A 19,906-nucleotide genomic window follows, 5' to 3' on the forward strand; every position below is an offset into this window, starting at 1 on the left:
ACATAGGTCTATGGCAAACCATTATGTCTTCCAGTTTTTGTCCTTCCCCACTTTCCCTGGACCTTGCAGGGTATAATATAATCACATATAATGTTCTATACTCTGACACAAATTTGCCTCCCACAGAATTTTTCTAAAATAACTCCTCCACTCATACATAAATTTACACTGCCATCACCTCCATAGTCATACCACAGACATCCTGATATGTGTAAGTGGAACACCATGAAGAAAGGAGAGAGTCATTCTGGTCAAAGGTAGATTCCCTTCATGTCTCTGCATATAATAACCTCCTATAATGCCAATGGAGGTTATGTACAGACTAGGGAGGAATTCATCCTCTTCCCTAAAGTCCGGTATAGAAAGGCCTTACAACTAGAGGTGGCTGAAAAACATGGTTCCCTACCGCATAAAAGATTTTTTTTTAAACAATAAACCGTTTTCATTGTAGTCAACATTTTACCTGTTTTGTTTTAAACCATGTGACAAAATTTCTACGCAAAAATTTGTTTCATTTCAAATTTAGGGGATTTCCCCCACTCACAGTCTTCATTTGGAGAATGGAGGGTACAGGGGAAGTAAAGTGAGAGAAAGTTGTTACCCTCCCTTTAAACAAAAAACCCCCACAATATTTCCAGTTTGGGGGCGGGGGGAGCGTGGGGAAAGTTATTAAATTGAGAGAATGTTGTTGTTGGGTTTTTTTTAAATGCTAATTTTTTTGACTAAATAGATTTTCAAACCAAACATGGGGGAGGGGTTGCAGCATGCCCAGAAGATTAGTACTGTAATGCCTATTTTACAGATGGGGATACTGAGGCACCGAGAGGTGACTGTGCACAAGGTAAGAACATAAGAATAGCCATATTGGGTCAGTCCAATGGCCTATCTAGCCCAGTATCCTGTCTTCTGACAGTGGCCAATGCCAGGTGCTTCCGAGGGAATGAACAGAACAGGACAATTACAGAGTGATCCATCCCATGTCATCCAGGCCCAGCGTCTGGCAGTCAGAGGTTTAGAGACACCCACAGCAAGGGTTGTGTCCCTGACCATCTTGGCTAATAGCCATTGATGAACTTATCCTTTTTTTGAACTCAGTTATACTTTTGGCCTTTACAGCGTCCCCTGGCAATGAGTTCCATAGGCTGACTCTGCATTGTGTGAAGAAGTACTTCCTTATGCTAGTTTTAAACCTGCTGCCTCTTAATTTCACTGGATGACCTCTGGTTTGTGTGTTATGGGAAGGGTAAATAACACTTCCTTATTCACTTTCTCCACACCTTTCATGAGAGGTCATATAGAAAGTCTCTAGTGGAACTAATATTAGAGCTAGGGAGATGTTTGACTCCCAGGTTCATGATCAAAGCACTAGACAATATTACCACTATTTTTGCAGTTTTCAGAAAAAGTCAATTTTCATGATAAAATATTTCTTACATAAAATTACCTTTTGGTGCTTCAACCCTCTGAGGATGTATAAAGGTCTTTACATAGGAACATATGTATTATGTGTACATATTTCCCCTTAGATCTCTGCATATATGTACACACATGAGGGCCTTTTGGACGATAACAAAGGTCTGTAGAGTTTTCAGCATATGTACCTATCTCCCACTAATGCAAAGGGATGTGGGAGATGAGGAACGAGGGGGAGTGGAATATGCTATATGGGCTCAATGACAGGGAGAAAACACCACCATAATGCTGCATCAGGAGCGACTGGAACAGGACTGTATTTTGTCAACCAGTTTAATTTGGCAATTTCGAGCATTTTGCAGGAGTGATTGAATTGCACAACACTAAAATTAAACATCCCTGTTTACCAGCAGAATCTTTCCTTAAAGGGTGGACGGAGCTGGAATAAGAGACTCAGACTCATTGTTAAGTTCTTTCTCTAGGGGATGGCAACTATACGAAGGTTAGTCTTTTGGGGCCTGATTTTCAGAAGTGCTCCCACTGGCTTCAGGCAGATCACTGATGTGAAAAAAACAGGATATTTAGTCAGTGGACGCTGAATGAATCTGAGGACTCAGAGAGTGAAGCACTGGTGACAATTCCTCTCCCTTGCAACTGAAGGCTCTAGGCAGAGTGGTACATGTACCACTGGTGGTACGCGAGGCTGATGTTCCAGCCATTCACCTCACAACATTTTAAGAAGGTGAGACATGAACCAACCTGCTGCACTGGGGAATCGTAATTGTCTCACACTAACATGTGAGCTATACTTAGATGGACCTAGCTACATACCTCAGCAGTGTGAAAAATTCATACCCTGAGCACCATAGTTAAACTGAACTAACCCCCAGAACAGATGAAGCTCAAGAATTCTTCTGGTGACCTAACTACCACCTCTTGGAGAAGTAGATTACTTACAGCAATAGAAAACCCCCTTCCATCTATACTATGGCACAGTAGCCCATCGCTATAGGGCCTGTAGTGTAGACATGGCCTTACTATGGCCAGCTCATTTCCTGCTTCCTGAAATTCCACCTCTCTGCAGCATTCTGTCGCCTTGGATGTGTCTATGGTGGATATGAAGGATATATTGGCCTAGCTATGCCAGCATAGCACCGCAGCACAGATGCAGCCTATACCAAAATAAGGGTTTATTCCATTGGTGCAGGAACACTGCCTCCCCGAACAAAAATACTTACATCACGGGAAGCATCAACATAGCTGCCTCTGCACTGGGACTAAGGTTGGCATAACTATGTAGGTCAGGGGTCTGGTTTTTACTATGTGGACTTAAGTATAGACCAAGCTTTCCCCTGGCTGAGCTCCTTACCTCTTCAGTACAGGAAAACAAAAGAGGAGCTATTGAAGCAATCTCAAATGTCAGGGAGCTGGGAAACTCTGTGGCAGCGATCCAGAGCAGAATGTTCCCACTCTCTTGTTCCCTAGTCCCATCTTTGCTACCCCATTTAGCGCCCTCTCATTCCTCCCCCATATCACGTAAATAACTCCGTGGAGCATCGGTGGGATTCCGTTAGTGGTTTTGTTTTTTCTTTTAAAAAACATCTTGCATCGGGCGATGTCAGTGGGTAACATGAACGAAGCAATACAAACCAGGAAAACACACTGACTCAATCTCATGGCACGCAAGAACTAGCCTTTCACCAGGTTTGTTTCTTTGCCAGGTCTCAGGCTAGTGTGCACATCTACTGACAGTTTGCCAGAAAAAAGATTTAGAATCACAGGTGCTGAGTGCAGATCTGCATGTGTGCAAATCCATATCCTTTGCTCCGTAGGTTGAAATTAATACATTACCCAATGAATTGGGAGGCTATTTTTTTAAGAACGGACACTCTGAGATGTAACCAACGCTGGGAACACTTAGAACATTAAATAAAAGTAACTGTGTTTATTTCATGATTGTGCTCCCAAGCTCTAGAAGTGTCTCTCTATTTGGAGGAACACACTCTACATTTAAAGGTGGTGGGAATATTTCTAAATTTCACCAAAAAAATCCTGTTCTTTAACAAGCTCTTTACAGTCTGTATTAATTTCAGCAAGATAAACCAAATGCACCACAGACTACACTCTTTTGAAATCATTAAGACATTTATTTCTAAACTATTTCTTCATGTAGATCAAATGCAGCTCCCCTTATGGGGCACTAAATCTGGGGACTTCTGACTCCTGTGGCAGCAGCTACAGAGGTAATTAAAGGCACGGAAGGTACGGTTTTGTTACTCAGAGGATCTTAAAAGTGGCTGCATGGAATTTTTTGAAGCTTTGACCTTTGGGCTGAGATAAAGTGGGAAGAGTTTCGTGCCCTTTAGGTTTTATTTTGAAAGTAGGGAAAGGGTTGGTTAGGCTGCTGAAAATAAGGGTTTCAGTTGGAACAGCCATCTGAACTTAGTGTACAACAGAACTGCAATAATGCCACATGGTTAATCTTTTACATAAAAGGTGTCAACTTCCCCTTCTGTGACAACATTCAAATTGAGTACATGTGTATGTAATGAGATAGCTGATGGAAGGAAAACCACCACATAATAGTAATATCTGTGGGTGTCCGCCCCAGGAAAGTATCTTAACCAGTACTGAAGTCAGTTTAAAGTTCTCAAGTAGACCAGACTGAAAAATTTTCAATACAGCTTCAGTCAGTGTAACCTAGCTACACTGGGGAAGTTTTCCTAACAATTTGAACCCATTTTCAAACTAGTTTAGCAAAACTGATAGTAAAAACAGTTGGGAGTTGTAGTATAGGCCTGGATTCAAGCAGTCAGGGACTTTTTCACTGAACTGGTTTTGACGCTGCATTCAGCAGGTTTTGAAATAAGAAAATTTCTCAATGTAGGAAAGACCAGAAAGTGAAAGGGTGAATGGACTCTACTACAGAATCAAAGTAGAACCAAAATTCAGTCTCAGTGTCTCAACAATATTGAAAATAGCTCGGTCTGGTCTCCATAAGAAAGTAAACCATTTTGCAGACCTGTTGCTGAAGTCCGTTTTCAGCCAAGATTCAAGTCGCCTAATGTAGAGTGGGTTTTTAAGTCACCCTTGACTAGGAGGTCTTAGTTGAATCAACCCTGACAACCATAAGCATTCAAACATCCGTGAGATTTGCCTAAAAATCATGGGCTTTTAAAAATAACTAATGTTAGGCAAATAAAAAGAATCTTCTAGTTTGAACCATTAGGGTTCACATTTTCAAGCTTTTCTTCATCACCATGAAGGCTAGTATCTTATTTATTTATTACAAGAAAGCAGAGAGTCTTCCATAATCACATGACTCTGGGAGCTGGAGCTTTAGGAAAAACACCAAATATCATGTGGCTAATGAAAAAATTGTAAGAGTTGGCAAGACTGCTTTAGTATCTAACAAAGAAGATAAAATCCCAAAGAAGGGAAAAAATCCCCTGTACCCAAATCAACGCGCATCCATGCAGGCCAGAACAGCAGATTCCAAACCTTAGATACATATCTCCCATCCCCCAATGGCAAAAGAAGAGGAAGTTGAACACAGCCTTTTCCCTTCCCCCACAAAACTCCACCCCACCTCACCACCTGGTTGACACCAAAAGGGCTCTCTGCACACAACTTGGCAACATACCTGATGTTTTCGTTGAGGGTGTAAAGTTCATTGTTTTGCAAGCCTCCCCCTTTGAACACATTTATCACTGCTGTTTGAACACTGCCAAAGAGAAATAAGACAGTACAACATCCATAAATAACACACGTCTGGATGATTTAACGCACCGAGCAATGTGAGCTAGCTGCCAACAGCTGAGTGGACATAATGGGGTGGGGAGTTTAACTGCACTTATATACTTCCACTTTTTCTCCCCTGGAAATCACTGCTCTTGTTTGTCTGTGTTCTACAGGGGAGACAAATGTATCTACAGTGATTAAAGGGAAAACCATTACACAAAATGCATAGAAGTTCTGGGCTGTGGCACATACTATACATCTTACAATCACGGCTGTACCAGTGCTTCTGGATTCCTGCAGCACCTAACCCAAAGCATCCAGCGTTGTTCCTGGGATAGATGACTAACTAAACCAGTGCATCTGAAATATTTGTGGGTTCTTGTCCACATTGGAGCGAGTTCTGTAGACAGCACCAGTGTGTACAATGGTTTGATTGTTAGTGGAGATGAACACAGTCTCTCAACACCATTAAAGAAAGGACAGTTGAAGATTGTTAGAACCAACCTGTATCAACAATGAGTCAGTTTCCCAATGCAGACAAAATCTGAGGAGCACCCAAAATTCATTCATCCTCACTAGCAGACTGAATAAGCTGAAAAAAAGTCTGAAATACCTTGGATCAGTCACCTGAGGTCAAAATCTAGAGATCTTTACAAACAGAGCTACTTCGGGCCTGGTACTGGCAGGGCCTCACCTGTTCCACGCAGAGTTGGAGCTAAGCTGCAAAGCCTGTCGTGCTGCTTGAAAACGTGGCAAGTCACTGAGCACCGGGGAGCTCATGAAGCGAGGCCTGGGCCTTCGAAATGAACCCATTTTCTGGAATGGGACAGCAAAGGGCGGGGCTAGGGTGGAACCCCCAGTCATAGATTCAGCTGGACTGAAAGGTGTCAAGGGGGCCAGAAGTCTTCCCCTCTTGAAGGTCAAACTAAGGAGGGTATCAAGGTTGTGAGTTCTCTGGCAAACACTGGGCTTCCTTCCTTCAAATCCAAGGGTTCACCCTGTAACAAAAGCAAAGAGTTGATTCGTAATTGCTGGGCCTAAACAAACATGCACAGTATGAAATGCCTTAAGATAGGTGTTTTCCAAGATACCATTCAGGAAACAAAATAGTTCTGAAGACTGGTGAAGAGAAGGAAGAGCGTAGGGCACATGAAGGGAGCAAGGAAACCTACATACCCCCTAATCCACCCCTCCCACAAGTGTACACTTAGGACAAGTGGCAGGTAGCTCTTTGAAAGCAGCCCCCCTTCCCAGCCTGCCCCTGCAGCAGTACCTAATGGCAGCCAGCCATGGGAACAAGCCATGTAAATGAGGTAACAGCCCAATGGCCCAAGCATCTCTTCTCTCCTCCCAATTAATTTAGCTCTGCTGTGAGAGCATAAGTGCCTAAATACTTCTGTTAGAGCCACTTCAATCTGGAGCCACTAGTGCCATGCCCATCCCAGGCAGCATGGAGGGAAAGACACTGAGAATAGAAGAAAGAAACAATCATACAGGGAGAAAGAAGATGAAGAGACAATGTCATCTGTAACTTTTCTGGGCCGTGAGGACATGATGGGGAGGAAGTGAAGGCTACCCAAACACCCATTGCAAGGAACAAAATAAGGGGACTGCAAAAGTGATTTGAGAATCAATGATGTAACATAAGGAGGCCTGGAGGTTTTACTCCACAAGCCAGGTGCAACTGATAGACCAAGTTTAAAATGTAGAAACACTTCCCTCCCAACTGTCATCTTCCAAGACATGATTAAGTAGCCTTGGGTAAACTGCAGAAGGGTCAGAAGTTAGGTGGAATTTGGATAAACTCTCAAAAATTCGTACACTTAGCCCAAACTTTTGAAGCCTCTCTACTCCACCTCCTACCCATCTCCTCCTGTAGTATTTGGAGAGATGGTACTTTAGAAGTTTTCCCCCTGAACTGCTTGAAAACAACAGCTATGCTTAGCTAAGCTGCACAGATGGAAGGCAGGAACCCCTCTTTTCCACTATGCCTCCAACAGGATAGCAAAAGACAATATAGTCAGCCAGTGAAAATCCAGTTTAGAAACACTGCACCAACACAACAAATTCCCGTTGACTGGTGGTTCCCTGAAGACATGAACCCATTTCTAGCAGCTTTCAAATTAACCTTTTCATGAGTGACAGGCACATTTTTTCCCTACCAAACTAGTCCTGACTTCACCTCCCCACCCCCACCCTTCGTATCCATCTGCCAGGTTATGACCTACTGATTTAAGACTTGTTTGTCCTCAGGACCTGGTCTCAGACTTCAAGGAAGCCCCAGAATCTATGACAGCTAAAGAGCCTGACTGATTTAGGCATGGTTGCTGTGACCCTCCTCACACTGCATTTTTTCCACAGAGATGCCATTCATTACAAGGGTATCAGAACACTGTGTTATGACTACAGATTGGTGAATCATCTTAAAGAAAATAACAAGACTTGAACCTCATTCTTGTTAAGCACCAAGAATGTTCTCAGTGCTATACGAGACACTAATAAATAGTCATCACCCCCAAAGAACTTAAAGTCTATACATCTCTGTCCAAAGCTTCACCCAGATCCTTTGTATACGTTCAATACAGTTTGGATAAGAGCTCTGTGGCACATGCAGCAGTGATGTTCCAATTCATTTTTTTTCTTGGCACTGCCCCTTTAAATGATGCAGAACCCAGTTAATCTGCTGCAAGATGAGCCTAAATTCTACACAGATGCTCAATGGGGTGGTAGACTGGAGATTCTACATCTACTATATTTCAATTAAAAATATGGAGGTTTTATAAGTTAATTATGAAAATGAATAATACGATCAGGACAGTATCACAGCTGTGTCATATTAAATTTCATGTGTTTTACACTGTCCTGACATTTAAGTGTGCTACAGATTTTGGTATTGAAAATGTCCAGCCACATTGCAGAAGTTGCCAAGGGAGAAGCTGAAAGTTTGGGTAGCTGGGTACAGGGAAGTCAGCTCTTTTGGAAACAAAGATTTAACATTTAGAACAAAGGTTTGGAATAAGTAAGTTAGCTGGATGCTTCTGCCTAAAAGATTAGCAGTGAGATAGTTAAGTGATGACATGTATCATCTTTAGGTTTCAGAGTTAAAACAGCCTATTGAAATGAATAAGGGTAAGTTCACACCTCTCAGAGTTATTAATTCAGGATATACATCCAAGATATGTGTATGCATTTTTCAGTGCTGATGCAGTGCAGTATAAACATTATTTTACACCAGGTACACACTATGTCACAAGACAGTGTACATAACCATAGTTAAGACACATGCGCTAGTCCTTAAAAAATGCATACAGGTTTTCCTAACTACGATGACTGCACTGAATTAGGTTCATATTCTTAATTGTAGTTAAGAGGGCTAAAACTTTTCTTAAAATGAAAGCTTAGATTCTGGAACATAAATTTGTAGGAGGAAATGGGTTCTGCAGCAAATTCCACTACTACAGCTGCAGAATCTTTCAGGGCCCTCCAACAGATTTCTTGAATGGCTCTTACTAAAGAACGTGCTCACTCTTGCTGATTGCAATTTACATATTGTTTTCCTTAAGCTTTTGTAAGTCACACAGACAGATAGTTCATGTTCTGGTCTGTGGATAAAAGATGAATATTCCCCTATGCCAAATCATACTTTCATGCACATCTTCAATTCCTGTGCAACAATCCTAACTACAGGTCATCAGCAGGAACTGAACCTGAGACCTACAGCACCAAGGGCCTGATCCAAAATCCACGGAAGTCATTGGGAGTCTTTCCATTGCTTCAGGACCCAAAGACAAAAGCCTCTTCCATTTAAGTTAAAGCAGCAAATGTTAACTAGTAAGAATAGTAGGCTATTATCCTTTATGTGCACCAGTTACTAGAGGGCATCAAAACACAATTAGCCAGTGTGTTGCCTGTCTCCAAATGGAAGTGTCAAAAACTGTGGGAGCCCATTTTCCCCATCCTACAGTCTACTTTTGTTATTTTCAGACCACCAAAAAGCAGGAGAAAAGAGAATGCTCACGAGACAACATTCTGTTGATAGAACAAGCTTAAATTTTGCAGACCTGGGATAGCTCAGTGGTTTGAGCATTGGCCAGCTAAACCCAGGATTATAAACTCAATCCTTGAGTGGGGATTGGTCCTGCTGTTAGCAGAGGGTTGGACTAGATGACCCCCTGAGGTCCCTTCCAACCCTGATATTCTATGATCATTTTACATTTTGCTAAGCATCCAAACCAGATCCTGAACCTCCCATCACTACTCTGCAGTATCTGCCAAACAGATGCATTTCCTAGACTTGATGGAAACCAAATTTTCCTTCTACAGTAATGAGACCCGCACTCCACCCCCAGACAAAAGGTCCCCAAAACAAGGCTTCCTTATAAACTCTGTATCTTCTATGCAAGCAAATCTTGTTAGTTGGCTGTGTCCATTTTGCGTGTTCTGTAATGTGTAATTTACAGCTTGTGCTGACTATCTTTGTGGTTAGAGAGGCATTAATATAGTTATAGTTTTGTAAGGAGGCTTCATGATATTCCAGCTATTTTGGCTACCAGGAATGCCACAGTGCGTAACAAAATGCTGAGTATGACAAGTTTATAACTCTTTCTCCTCTGTTTGGTATGAAAATGCTAAAGAACCAATTAGATTTTAAAAGATTTCAGCAAAAGGTATCCCCCGTTCCTACTGCTCTTCACTGAGTCCTGTCCAAGATTTTTCCTCTCCATGTCTCTAAAATGTTTCATGAGATTATAATAATAATAATGCCACCCAGCCTTATATAGCACTTTTCATCCATAGATCTCAAAGTGCTTTACAAAAGGAGGGAAGTATCATTTCCCCATTTTACAGATGGGAAACTGAGGCATAGAGAAGTAAAGCAACTTGCCCACAGTCATCCAGCAGGCCAATGGCAGACCTGGAAATAGCGCCTAAGCCTCCCAAGTCCCAGTCTAGTGCTCTAGCAGCTAGGCAATACTGCCTTTCATTAGTGCTCATGAAAGGTGTCAAGCTCTGGAGACACAAGTTCAGGAGCTGTAGGCCACATATAGCACTGGGCAGCAGCATTGCAACCTATCCCAGTACAAGCACATGGTTCAGTGCTGTGACACACCTCTAGATGCAAGAGAGTAGCGCCCTCTTCATGGTAATTTAGTCATTGTCTTCTTTGGCAACACGATCCTCCTCCCAATCTACTTAATTATGTTGGATGTTTTTCAGATATGAAGTTTGTCAAAGTTCAAGAAGATGTTTTATTGTTGTCTTCTCCCCACCCCAATCCCACAGGCCCGCACCCAAACTGATTCACTCATCCCTAATTATAAGCTTAATATCTGTCTGCCAAAAAGCCTTTGAAGCCCAAACAAAGCAGATCTGTAGTTGATACACACACAAGATAGCCCACAGAGTTTTGTGGTCTTTAAGTGCACAAACAATGCATGATTGGGCACCAGCTTTCTAAACTGGAGAATATGCGTAACCTGACAATGAAGCAACGTTATCCATCTGCAATATGTTACATTTCAGAAAACGCTTTCATTACAGATTCCAAACAGGGCAAGAGGAAACACATGTACAGACACATGTCTGTTGGAAGCTGATATTTCCAAAAGTTAGGTAAGAAATAGCCTCACCACCAGTCAAATTAAGGGACCAATGCTAGTTTATAATTGTTTGTCTCCAGATAGTTATGAAAACCACCGACGAATTCATTATAAAAAGATTTTAGCCAAAGGTGTCCCTGCAGTAGGCAAAATACATCTGGCTGCCTGGAAGAGAAGAAAGATCAGCAAAAAGACTTGCTCCTTATTGAAACTTCAGGAATACCAAAGAAGGGGTGACAAAGGGAGAAAGTTGGCAGCACTTCTTCAAGAATATGCATCTTCCAGATGATGCAGCGCTGATTAAAAAAAACACAAATATTTAAACAACAAATATTTAAATAACAAGAGAACAGACTGTTTGTGTCTTCAATTATTTTTACTTTTCCCTGGTATTTTCTCTGCAGATCCAGGGCAGCAGGGTCCAATATGCACTGGAATCCAGTTCCTTTGGAAAGGCAGCACGGGTGTTGGATGGCTGCCAGCGGAGGCAGGCGTTGCAGTAGCACAAGGGACAGAAAGGCTTGCAATAGAATAACTGGCACCACTTGTATTTGTCAAGACCAAAAGTAAATTCACACCAAGCTGCCACAAGCCAAAAAGCAACTTTAAACCAGATGCAGAAGGAAAAAATCAAATGAGCATTCTTCACCCAACAAAACCTTCACAGCCCTCCTCAAATCTAGCCACAGAGAACGGGGGGGTTCAGTTAGACTCAAGAGGTAGCACCAAAGCAACACAGATATTATTGTAAGGCACACTTAAAATGGAATTAAAAATTCATGCAACTGGAAAAAACAACATATACCAGAAACTTTAAGGACTCTTGCATAAAAATCTAGGAAAAATAATAATTTCAAAAGGGATTTCCCACTGTGTCAGCTTTACAATTCCATGAATGGCTTCCCGCAGTAAAAACACAGCTCCACCCCACTCAGCCAACTTAAATAGATACAAAACGGTGCAAAAAGAACCAGGCAGGAATTTTGTTAGCTGCTTCTTTTTCAAGCCCGGTAAATATTTAACAAAACACGTGATCAATTAAATGATGTGTGTTCAGCTGATACAATCCAGTCACGATTCTTTCTGAATCACATTTCTTTACATTATTTACTTCAAGGCCACACTGACAAAGGCAGATAGTCCACAAAATTCTACCTCAGTGCCCTTCAGTTCATCAAAACAATGTGTGCATGCGCATGAACATAAGGGCTTGTCTACACTTACAGAGCTGCCCTGGTGCAGCTGCGTTGCTTAGCTTAGCTGCCATCAGCATTGGTACTTCACCTCCCTGAGAGGCGGCAGCTGTGTCGACAGAAGTCCTCTCACCAACATAGCATTGTCTACATGGGGAGTTAGATTGTAATAACTGCATGATTTTCCATGCCTCTGAGCAACGTAGTTATACTGACATTAGTCAATAGTGTCGACAAGGGCTCAGTTGTGGTGTTTTTAAAGTGAGCGCAGATAGTGCCTGCTACCCTTAAGGTTGCAATCCAATTTCCATTTGTTTTTCCAGTTGCTCAGTTTCCTCAAGGAAACGTCACGTGAGTTAGATTTTTGGAGGGGTAGAGTGAGAGAAGGAAGAATGAATTTAAACCAAGTCAATTAAGGTTTTAATCCTCATGCCCACCCCTCCCCCCCAAAAATCACATAGTTAACAAAACCCCACTCTAAAACAACAGGTCCTGATCAGAAATTATTTTAGCTAATTCAAGGATAGGTGAAACTTCAAAACTGGCTTGTTTTGTAGCTCCCATAGGGCCTGATCAAAGTCGATGGGAGTCTTCCCACTGACTTCCATGGGATTTGAATTAGGCCCACTGAGCCAAGGTATTTAGGTGCCTAAAGACACAGATAGAGATTTTCAATGGCACTTATGTGCTGTTGAAAATCTCTATGGGAGTTAGGTGCCTTTGAAAACCCCACTATGTGCCTCTCTCTTTCTTTCGGCATCTAAATACCTTTTAAAATCTGGTCCATAGCAACTACAGGACCTGATCCAAAGCCCACTGAAAGTAATGGGAATCTAACCATTGACTTCAAAGGGCTTTGGATCAGCCTCTTAGAAAGCAAGGCAAGGATCTAATCCTGCAAACCTTTATTCATGTAAGCAGTCCTATTGTCTTCAATAGGACTTCTCCTGGGAATAAGGATTACTCATTATTTATTTACTCTAGTGCTCAGTATAGACTAGGTATTTCCAAACACTGAACAAACACAGCCCATGCTCCTAAGAGCTCACAGTCCAAGGATGAGAGTAGGGTTTGCAGGGTCAGACTACAAGTTTGAATACACCCCTCTGATAAGATTGTCAAATTCTCAGCATTAAGAGACAACAGCTTCCGCATGCTTTTAGGTCTTGTCTACACTGCCAAGCTTCTGTGTAGTAAAGCAGCTTTCTGCATTGTAACTCCCAAGGTATATACACTGCCAGGCCACTTAGTGCACAGAAACTGCGCAGTTGCAGTGCTGTAAAAAAAACCACCCTGACGAGAAGCATACAGCTTTCTGCGCCAGGGCTACAGCACCCCGGTGCCAGTGTAGACACCTTGGTCAATTACAGCGTAGCGATTGGCCTCCGGAAGGTTTCCCACAATGCCTGTTCTCGCCTCTCTAGTCATCGGTTTGAACTCTACTGCCCTGCCCTCAGGTGACCAACTGGCATCCCCACCCCATAAATTCCTTTGGAATTTTGAAAGTCCCTTTCCTGTTTGATCAGTGATGGATGCAGTGGTCTCAGGACATCTTTCCAGGTGACCATGCCTGCTCCATGCACCAGGCGATCCCCCACTTGGAACAATGCTGAGCTGCTGAACGTCATTGGCATTTGGGGATAGGAAGCTGTCCAGTCCCAGCTATGCTCCAGCCATAGGAATTATGATACCTACGGACAGATTTCATGATGCATGACAGAAAGGGGCCATGACTGGGACACACTGCAGTGCAGGGTCAAAGTGAAGGAGCTGCGGAACACCTACCAGAAGGCAAGAGAGGCAAACCGCCACTCTGGTGCTGCGCCCATGAGCTGCGGGATCTACAAAGAGCTGGACACGATACTCAGCGGCGACCCCACCTCCACTGCGAAGGCCACTGTGGAGACTTCAGTGGCTCACATGCCAGTCGAGAGTGGAACGAGGCCAGAGAAGGAAATCTTGGATGTGGATGTGGATGTGAAGGGGGACCCAGAGGCAGAGGACAACTCGAAGGTCAGAGATGCATGCAGCCAGGAGCTCTTCTCTACCCCTAGCCAGTCACAGTTGTCAGAGCTTGGTGAAGCGAAAACAGGAGAGCAGGCCCCTGGTAAGTGGCTTTGATTTTGGGAATCACTGAAGTGAGTTGTTGCGGGGCAGGAGGGTTGCAGAAAGCAGGCTTGTGTCTGTAGGATGCACGTACCACCACATGCCTCGTCTGAGCGGCGGAACAGGGTGTTGACTTACTCCCTCACTTCACAGGAATTTGCCTCAGATCTCCCTGAAACTCTCATGGAGATACTGGGCAGGTTCTTTGGCACAGCTGCTTTGTTTCTTGTCCCATTAAGGTAACTTTCCCATGCCACTCTGCCATCACTGGGGGCTGGGACGGGGGGGGGAGGGGGCGATGACACCATTGCTGCACACAGGCGAGCCGCATAAGGGCCAGGGCAGAAGCCGCAGTGGTGGAGAAGACCCTCCCTTGATTCCCTGCTCACCCCTAGCAGCAAGATATCTTCCATAATGAACACAGCCTGTGGAAAATGTGGGGACAATAATGATTATAAGCCCCCCTTTACAGTGCTGGCTCTCTCCAAGAGCCACGTGCCCAGTGTACAATATGGTCCTGGAACTCAGATTTCCCCTGCCCCTGCGGTTACTCACCATTTTGGGAGGCTTGTGGCTCATGTGTGCTTGCCTGGGGTCAGCCAGTTAGTGACAGGTGTGTGACTAGTAGCTATGTTTTGAATCAGTGGTCTGTGTGTTGCAAACAATGCCGCTTCTGTAAAATGTGGCATTTTGTTCTTCACAGATATAACCTTGGGAGCCCAGCCTCCCTCTTTGTTATGACCGGCTGAATGGCTGCACAGAATTAGAAAGCAACCACGAAGAAATAAAGAGGACTTTCTGCATAGAATCATAGAATCTCAGGGTTGGAAGGGACCTCAGGAGGTCATCTAGTCCAACCCCCTGCTCAAAGCAGGACCAAACCCAACTAAATCATCCCAGCCAGGGCTTTGTCAAGCCTGACCTTAAAAACCTCTAAGGAAGGAGATTCCACCACCTCCCTAGGTAACCCATTCCAGTTCTTCACCACCCTACTAGTGAAAAAGTTTTTCCTAATGTCCAACCTAAACCTCCCCCTCTGCAACTTGAGACCATTACTCCTTGTTCTGTCATCTTCTACCACTGAGAACAGTCTAGATCCATCCTCTTTGGAACCCCCTTTCAGGTAGTTGAAAGCAGCTATCAAATCCCCCCTCATTCTTCTCTTCTGCAGGCTAAACAATCTCAGTTCCCTCAGCCTCTCCTCATAAGTCATGTGCTCCAGCCCCCTAATCATTTTTGTTGCCCTCCGCTGGACTCTCTCCAATTTATCCACATCCTTCTTGTAGTGTGGGGCCCAAAACTGGACACAGTACTCCAAATGAGGCCCCAGTGCTGAATAGAGGGGAATGATCACATCCCTCGATCTGCTGGAAATGCCCCTACTTATACAACCCAAAATGCCATTAGCCTTCTTGGCAACAAGGGCACACTGTTGACTCATATTCAGCTTTTCGTCCACCGTAACCCCTAGGTCCTTTTATGCAGAACTGCTGCCCAGCCATTCGGTCCTTAGTCTGTAGCAGTGCATGGGATTCTTCCGTCCTAAGTGCAGGACTCTGCACTTGTCCTTGTTGAACCTCATCATATTTCTTTTGGCCCAATCCTCTAATTTGTCTAGGTCCCTCTGTATCCTATCCCTACCCTCCAGCATATCAACCACTCCTCCCAGTTTAGTGTCATCTGCAAACTTGCTAAGGGTGCAGTCCACACCATCCTCCAGATCGTTAATGAAGATATTGAACAAAACCGGCCCCAGCACCGACCCTTGGGGCACTCCACTTGATACCGGCTGCCAACTAGACATGGAACCATTGATCACTACCCGTTGAGCCCGACCATCTAGCCAGTTTTCTATCCAGCTTACCGTCCATTCATCCAGCCCATACTTCTTTAACTTGCTGGCAAGAATACTGTGGGAGACTGTATCAAATGCTTTGCTAAAGTCCAGAAATAGCACATCCACTGCTTTCCCCTCATCCACAGAGCCAGTTATCTCATCATAGAAGGCAATTAGGTTAGTCATTCCAACTTGCCCTTGGTGAATCCATGCTGACTGTTCCTGATCACTTTCCCCTCCTTTAAGTGGTTCAGAATTGATTCCTTGAGGACCTGTTCCATGATTTTTCCAGGGACTGAGGTGAGACTGACTGGCCTGTAGTTCCCTGGATCTTCCTTCTTCCCTTTTTTAAAAGATGGGCACTACATTAGCTTTTTTCCAGTCATCCGGGACCTCCCCTGTCATGCATGATGTCATGATGCACTCCGTGGCCAAAAAACAAGAATTGAAGCCCCCCCCAGACACCGGCAACACACTATCATCAACCTCCTGGCTCCAGTCTGTACTCGCTGCATTCCACTCCTGACCCGTCACAGTCCAGCCCTGCGGACTCCCAGTACCCACTGCACTCAACACCCGTCCCTCTGCAGTTTAGCCCTGCTGAAGTACAATACCCGCTGTACTGTACTCCATAGGACAAGGTTGCACATGATACCTGGACATACACAAATCTTTAACCATCCTGGGACCCCACCTCCTCCTGGGACCCTCCCTTCCCCCCATCCCCCACAGTGCTGATGTGTTTTTTTGTTTGTCTCTCTTCTCCGGTTGTTGTTTTTTATTAAAAGAATTGTTTAGGTTAGAAAGCAATCTTTATTCCATTAACTGAAAGCAAACAGAGCCCTGCAAGGCTACAGGCAATTTTCTTAAACCTTCACAGTGCATCATCTGCACCAATCACAAATCACCTCCTAGCATTACAAACACTGCACTCCTGAGCATAGCAACAAATATTAGTGGCTTTCAGCTTCAAATTGCTGCCTCAAGGCATCCCTGATCCATATAGCCCCACGCTGCACCCCTCTAATAGGTCCAGTCCTGAGTGAAGCTTTTACCCTTCCCTTCAGAAATATTATGGAGCGTACAGCACACAGATATAAGCATAGGAATATTGTAATCGGCCAGGTCCAGCTTCCCATAGAGGCAGCGCCAGCAGGCCTTTAAATGGCCAAAAGCACACTCAGTCATTCTGCACTTGTTCAGCCTGTTGTTGAACTGCTCCTTGATGCTGTCAAGGTGCCCAGTGTATGGCTTCATAAGCCACGGCATTTAGGGGTAGGCGAGGACTCCCAGGACCATAATGGGCATTTCGACTTTCCCTACGGTGATCTTCTGGTCTGGGAAGAAAGTCCTTGCTTGCAGCTTCCTGAACAGGCCACTGTTCCAAAAGATGCATGTGTCATGCACCTTTCCGGACCAGTCAACATTAATGTCCATGAAATGCCCACGGTGATCCATAAGCACCTGGAGAATCATCAAGAAATATCCCTTCAGACTAATGTACTCGGTGGCTAGGTGGTCTGGTGCCAGAATTGGAATGTGTGTGCCATCTATCGCCCCTCCGGAGTTAGGAAAGCCCATTTGTGCAAAGCCATCCACAATGTCACACATGTTGCCCAGAATCACGGTCTTTCAAAGCAGGATGTGATTAATAGCCTTGCACCCTTCTGTCAACACAAGTCCAACGGTCGACTTTCCCACTCCGAACTGGTTAGCAACCGATCCGTACCAGTCTGGAGTAGCCAGCTTCCACATTGCAATCGCCATGCACTTCTCCAATGACAAGGCAACTCTCCTTCTCGTGTCCTTGCACCACTCATCACACACTCCCATGAATGTGGCTTTCGTCATCCGAAAGTTCTGCAGCCACTGCTCGTCATCCCAGATGTGCATCATGATGTGATCCCACCCCTCAGTGCTTGTTTCCCAAGTGCTAAAGGGCGTTCCACTGTGGTCAGCACCTCCGTGAATGCCACAAGCAATTTCATATCATAGCTACTACGTGTGGCAAGATCAGTGTCAAACTCTTCTTGCCTTTGTAGTTTAAGGAATAACTCCACTGCCACTCATGAGATATTAGTGAGAGCAAGCAGCATATTGGTCAACAGTACAGGATCCATTCCTGCAGACCAAAGAGGTAGAGCATGCAATACACAAACCATTGAAAGATGGTGCCAAATGCGGACGGAAGCACAGGGATTGCTGGGATGCGAAGCAATGCATCACAGGGCATTGGAACAGGACTCAGGATGCCCCATGACCTCCTCCACCTTCCCACAATTCTTAGCGGCAGAAGAGGAAGAGATGCTCTGTGGGACAGCTGCCCAGAATGCACTGTTCTGAATACCGCTGCAAGTGTGAACACGCTATTGCGCAGACAGCTGACAATGTGAACACACAACAGCGGTTTCCCTTCAGCACTCTCTGAGTGGCGATGTAACTGCCAGCGATGTAAGTCTGCCAGTGTAGGCATACCCTTAATCACCAATTTTGCTGGTAAAACCAGTAAAGTGTGTAAATTCTGTGAGCAGAAAGTCTAGTTCAAGGAATTAATGAATTTAGTTAAAGACATTAGACTGTAAGTAAAGGACTATGTTAGGGTTCATCCTGTTTCTATTCCACAAAATCAGAACAGGATTAAACATGAGGGGGAAGAAAACATTCCTCATGGCCAACTGCCATCTTACCGGCACTATTTGCCAGTGTTGCTGTACCACTGCAAAGTCATATGTCAATGACTCAAGTTTGCTGTGCTGGTTGCAAGCCAATTTGCAAAGCAGAAAACTTCAACCGGATGAGTATTAACATCACCACCCCCATGGAGGTACTGGAGCTGATGCCACCACTCCACTGCACCCACGCTAACCCAACTTGCAGGTAGATATTTTACTAGTGTAGACCCTGAATGAAACAACATAATGAAAAACAGGCAACTGCTGCTATAACAAATCATTATTTTTAGAAAGAGATTCACTGTTTTCAGTTTGTCAAAATCAGCTTTTTAAGTACAGGCTTTGATACCAAACCTAAGCTAACAAACATTTTTACTCTAATATAACAAAATAAAATTTAAAACCTGCCCCTCAAAATAAATAAATAAATAAATGCTGTCACTTCTCTCTGGAAAAAAAAAAAAGCCAGATGATAGTGGCAAGTGTGACTTGCGATTAGGGCTATGTTTTGTTTGAAAACTCTTGTATTGTACTAACACCACCCCACCCACTTAACTGGCATCTCCTCCTCCAGGTTAGTTCTGATTTCTCCTAGAAAGTTATTTAACAGCAATAAAAGCCGAAAAAACCTAAACACAAGCAAATTGGAAGGTGGGGACTGAAGCTTCTAGTCATCATTTGCTTAAAACAAACATGCTCACAAAATTATCTGTATGCTGAAAAACAAAATTACTGGGGGAGGGGAGAGAGAACTGGATTGTATGTAAGAATTGGTTTAGGTGCTCATGAAGTTAGTGTCATGCCAGCGGTACAGCAGTAGTAAAACAAACAATTATATAAGAAAATATCCAAGTTCAAGACCTACAAAATGACAATATCAGACTCCCCTTTTAATGCATGTTGTTGTAGGTCCCTTACCTTTGGTCAAGAACATGTACATACGCATCTCCTTTCCAAAGTGCCAGAGCAACAACTGCTGCATGCAATTTCACAGCTGCAAGGAGGAGGGGTGATATGACCAGGATTCCCCGCCTCCAGCTCCTCCCCTCTGCTGTCCCCAACAAGAAGCCTGAACTTACCGCTTCACCATTCCTCAGATCCAAAAATCCAAAAAAGTCTCAGGCTCCCAGCTAGACTAAAACACTACGTGCCACACTGGGCCGGCTGGACTTCAGAGCAAAAGACAGAGAAGAATGCAGGAATAGCCAGCCAAGAAACACAAAGCACATGCTTCATGACCCAGACAAAAACACATGTACTATAATTAAATACCAAAAATTAATGATTAAAGAATGTGAATGGCAGCCATGTTTAGCTGGACTAAAGCCCGGAAGCTCAACTAAC

At 44.0% G+C, this 19,906-nt stretch overlaps 1 protein-coding gene across 10 annotated transcripts in view; it reads right to left on the reverse strand.

Annotated features, from left to right (window-relative positions):
- The window catches only part of PRR5L (proline rich 5 like), an 81,603-nt gene that overhangs the window by 43,819 nt on the left and 17,878 nt on the right, over window positions 1-19,906 (reverse strand). For 7 of the 10 annotated variants that reach the window (XM_045013819.1, XM_045013815.1, XM_045013814.1 and 4 more), the window contains 2 exons: window positions 5,849-6,152; window positions 5,057-5,137 (listed from right to left, as the gene is read on the reverse strand). In XM_045013819.1, the coding sequence (XP_044869754.1) occupies window positions 5,057-5,137; window positions 5,849-6,018 (251 nt within the window). In that variant the 5' untranslated portion in view covers window positions 6,019-6,152. Of the gene's footprint in view, window positions 1-5,056; window positions 5,138-5,848; window positions 6,153-11,559; window positions 11,581-19,480; window positions 19,614-19,641; window positions 19,662-19,906 lie in introns of those variants that run through there. The other 3 variants (XM_045013817.1, XM_045013816.1, XM_045013820.1) reach the window with 3 other exon arrangements.

This window comes from Mauremys mutica, chromosome 4 (assembly GCF_020497125.1).
Source record: "Mauremys mutica isolate MM-2020 ecotype Southern chromosome 4, ASM2049712v1, whole genome shotgun sequence".
Lineage (NCBI taxonomy): Eukaryota > Metazoa > Chordata > Testudines > Geoemydidae > Mauremys > Mauremys mutica.